Source organism: Sinocyclocheilus anshuiensis, unplaced genomic scaffold (genome assembly GCF_001515605.1).
Source record: "Sinocyclocheilus anshuiensis isolate Anshui unplaced genomic scaffold, SAMN03320099.WGS_v1.1 scaffold431, whole genome shotgun sequence".
Lineage (NCBI taxonomy): Eukaryota > Metazoa > Chordata > Actinopteri > Cypriniformes > Cyprinidae > Sinocyclocheilus > Sinocyclocheilus anshuiensis.
The window spans coordinates 23,412-25,084 of record NW_015551065.1 but is presented as its reverse complement, the minus strand read 5'-3'; the positions used below and the strand labels follow the sequence as shown (position 1 = coordinate 25,084).

General features: G+C 35.0%; 1 protein-coding gene across 1 annotated transcript in view; it reads left to right on the top strand.

Annotated features, from left to right (window-relative positions):
- The window catches only part of vps33a (VPS33A core subunit of CORVET and HOPS complexes), a 12,850-nt gene that overhangs the window by 7,478 nt on the left and 3,699 nt on the right, over positions 1-1,673 (top strand). Inside the window, exon 11 of the mRNA XM_016451904.1 lies at positions 133-270. Within this exon, the coding sequence (XP_016307390.1) occupies positions 133-270 (138 nt within the window). The remainder of the gene's footprint in view (positions 1-132; positions 271-1,673) is intronic.

The following is a 1,673-nucleotide window of genomic DNA, read 5'->3' as shown; positions in this document are numbered from 1 at the left end:
TTTTTGACAGCCCTAGTGATGTCACTGATCTTCTATCAGCGTTGTGCAACAGTCAGTCACTGTTTGTGGTGATGCTAGCAGTGAGTTATAAATGCCATAAACATTTACCATGTTTGTGTTTTGTTGGATTAGACATACGGTTACAAGCACATTCTGACCCTCAAGAACTTGGAAAAGGTTGGGTTACTCAAACCTCAAAGCACCATGAGAAACAACTACCCCACAATCAGGAAAACGCTCAAACTGTGGATGGAGGATGCCAATGAACAGGTTTGACCTGTTGTTTATTTTTAGTAAGGTTCTCTGTTTTTATATAACTGAAAATGGCCGGCACTGGTCAAATGGTCCCCACCCAAATTCACACCAGTGCTTTGAACTAATGGACGCTTTTCACATTACCTTGGATCTCAGAAGTTGTCATAGTTGGGTAAACTTTTAAGAGTGGAAAACATAATTTTTGTATTTCTATTTGCTCCAATAGCAAAAGAGAAAACCCACATTAGTGTTTCTATGACTTTCCAAAAGAAAGAGAGGAAAAAAAAGAAAAAAATAGATATTGATTACGGTGAAAAGAGAGAAAGATATGCTATCACACTGTCAGCCGTTGTGTTAGAAAAACGTACATTAATATTAAAACTAGATCAACAAAATAATAAACAAAACTAGATTTATGGTGTTAATAACTGGAAATGCATCATCGAAGTCAGTGAAAAGGGTCCATGTCCACTTCAAATCTATTAATACATATCGCTCTAGACTTACTGATATAAAAGTTTTATTTAAACATTATTTGGAGTACTACTTGTTCACAATGCACATTTCTTAATATTAAGCCTAAAATGTGTTTTACTTTCATGAGAATTGTATGATCTTTGAATAATATCGGTCTTTAAATGCAAGATATTTATACTGTACCTGAAGTGTACTTGCAATAGTTCCACTTTAGCACAATCAAATATACTTCAGTATATCTTTAGTTGGACTTCAGCACTACTTACGCACAATTAAAGTGCAATTAAGTACAAAATTAGTTCCAATTTAGCAGACTTTAAGTATACCAGTTTAGTATACTAAAAATGCAGTTGCAAAGTATTTTTATTAAGTACATAAATGTATTTGTAGTATACTTAGCATGAATCAAATGGATTTCAAATATATTTTAGTATATTTATTTTTCACTAGGGTGAAGTTGACATACATTCATTAAAGGGGTCCAATTATGCTTTTTGACTTTTTCAACTTTAGTTAGTCTGTAATGTTGCTGTTTGAGCATAAAAAAGATCTGCAAAGTTACAAAGCTCAGTCCAATTCAAAAGGAGATATTTTATTTAACAGAAATCACTTTTTAAAAACTACAACGAACGACTCGTTTGGACTACAACGCATATTTTCCGGGATTTGTGATATCACAAATATCGACGAATGGGACGAGACCTGGTTGAGCTGCACTAGAGAAGGCAACGAGTGTTATCACTATGACGGAGACACGCTAGCTTTCCCAAGGCAGACAAACTTAGAGTGTTTACCATCATCCGGGTTTAAATCGCGCTCAAATTGATTTGATATTGATGCAATATTTACACTGAAGCTCTATGGTCAGGCGCTGAGTGCTGCCAATCACAACACACACTGGCCCAGCTAACCAATCACAGCACATTTCGTATTTCAGAAGG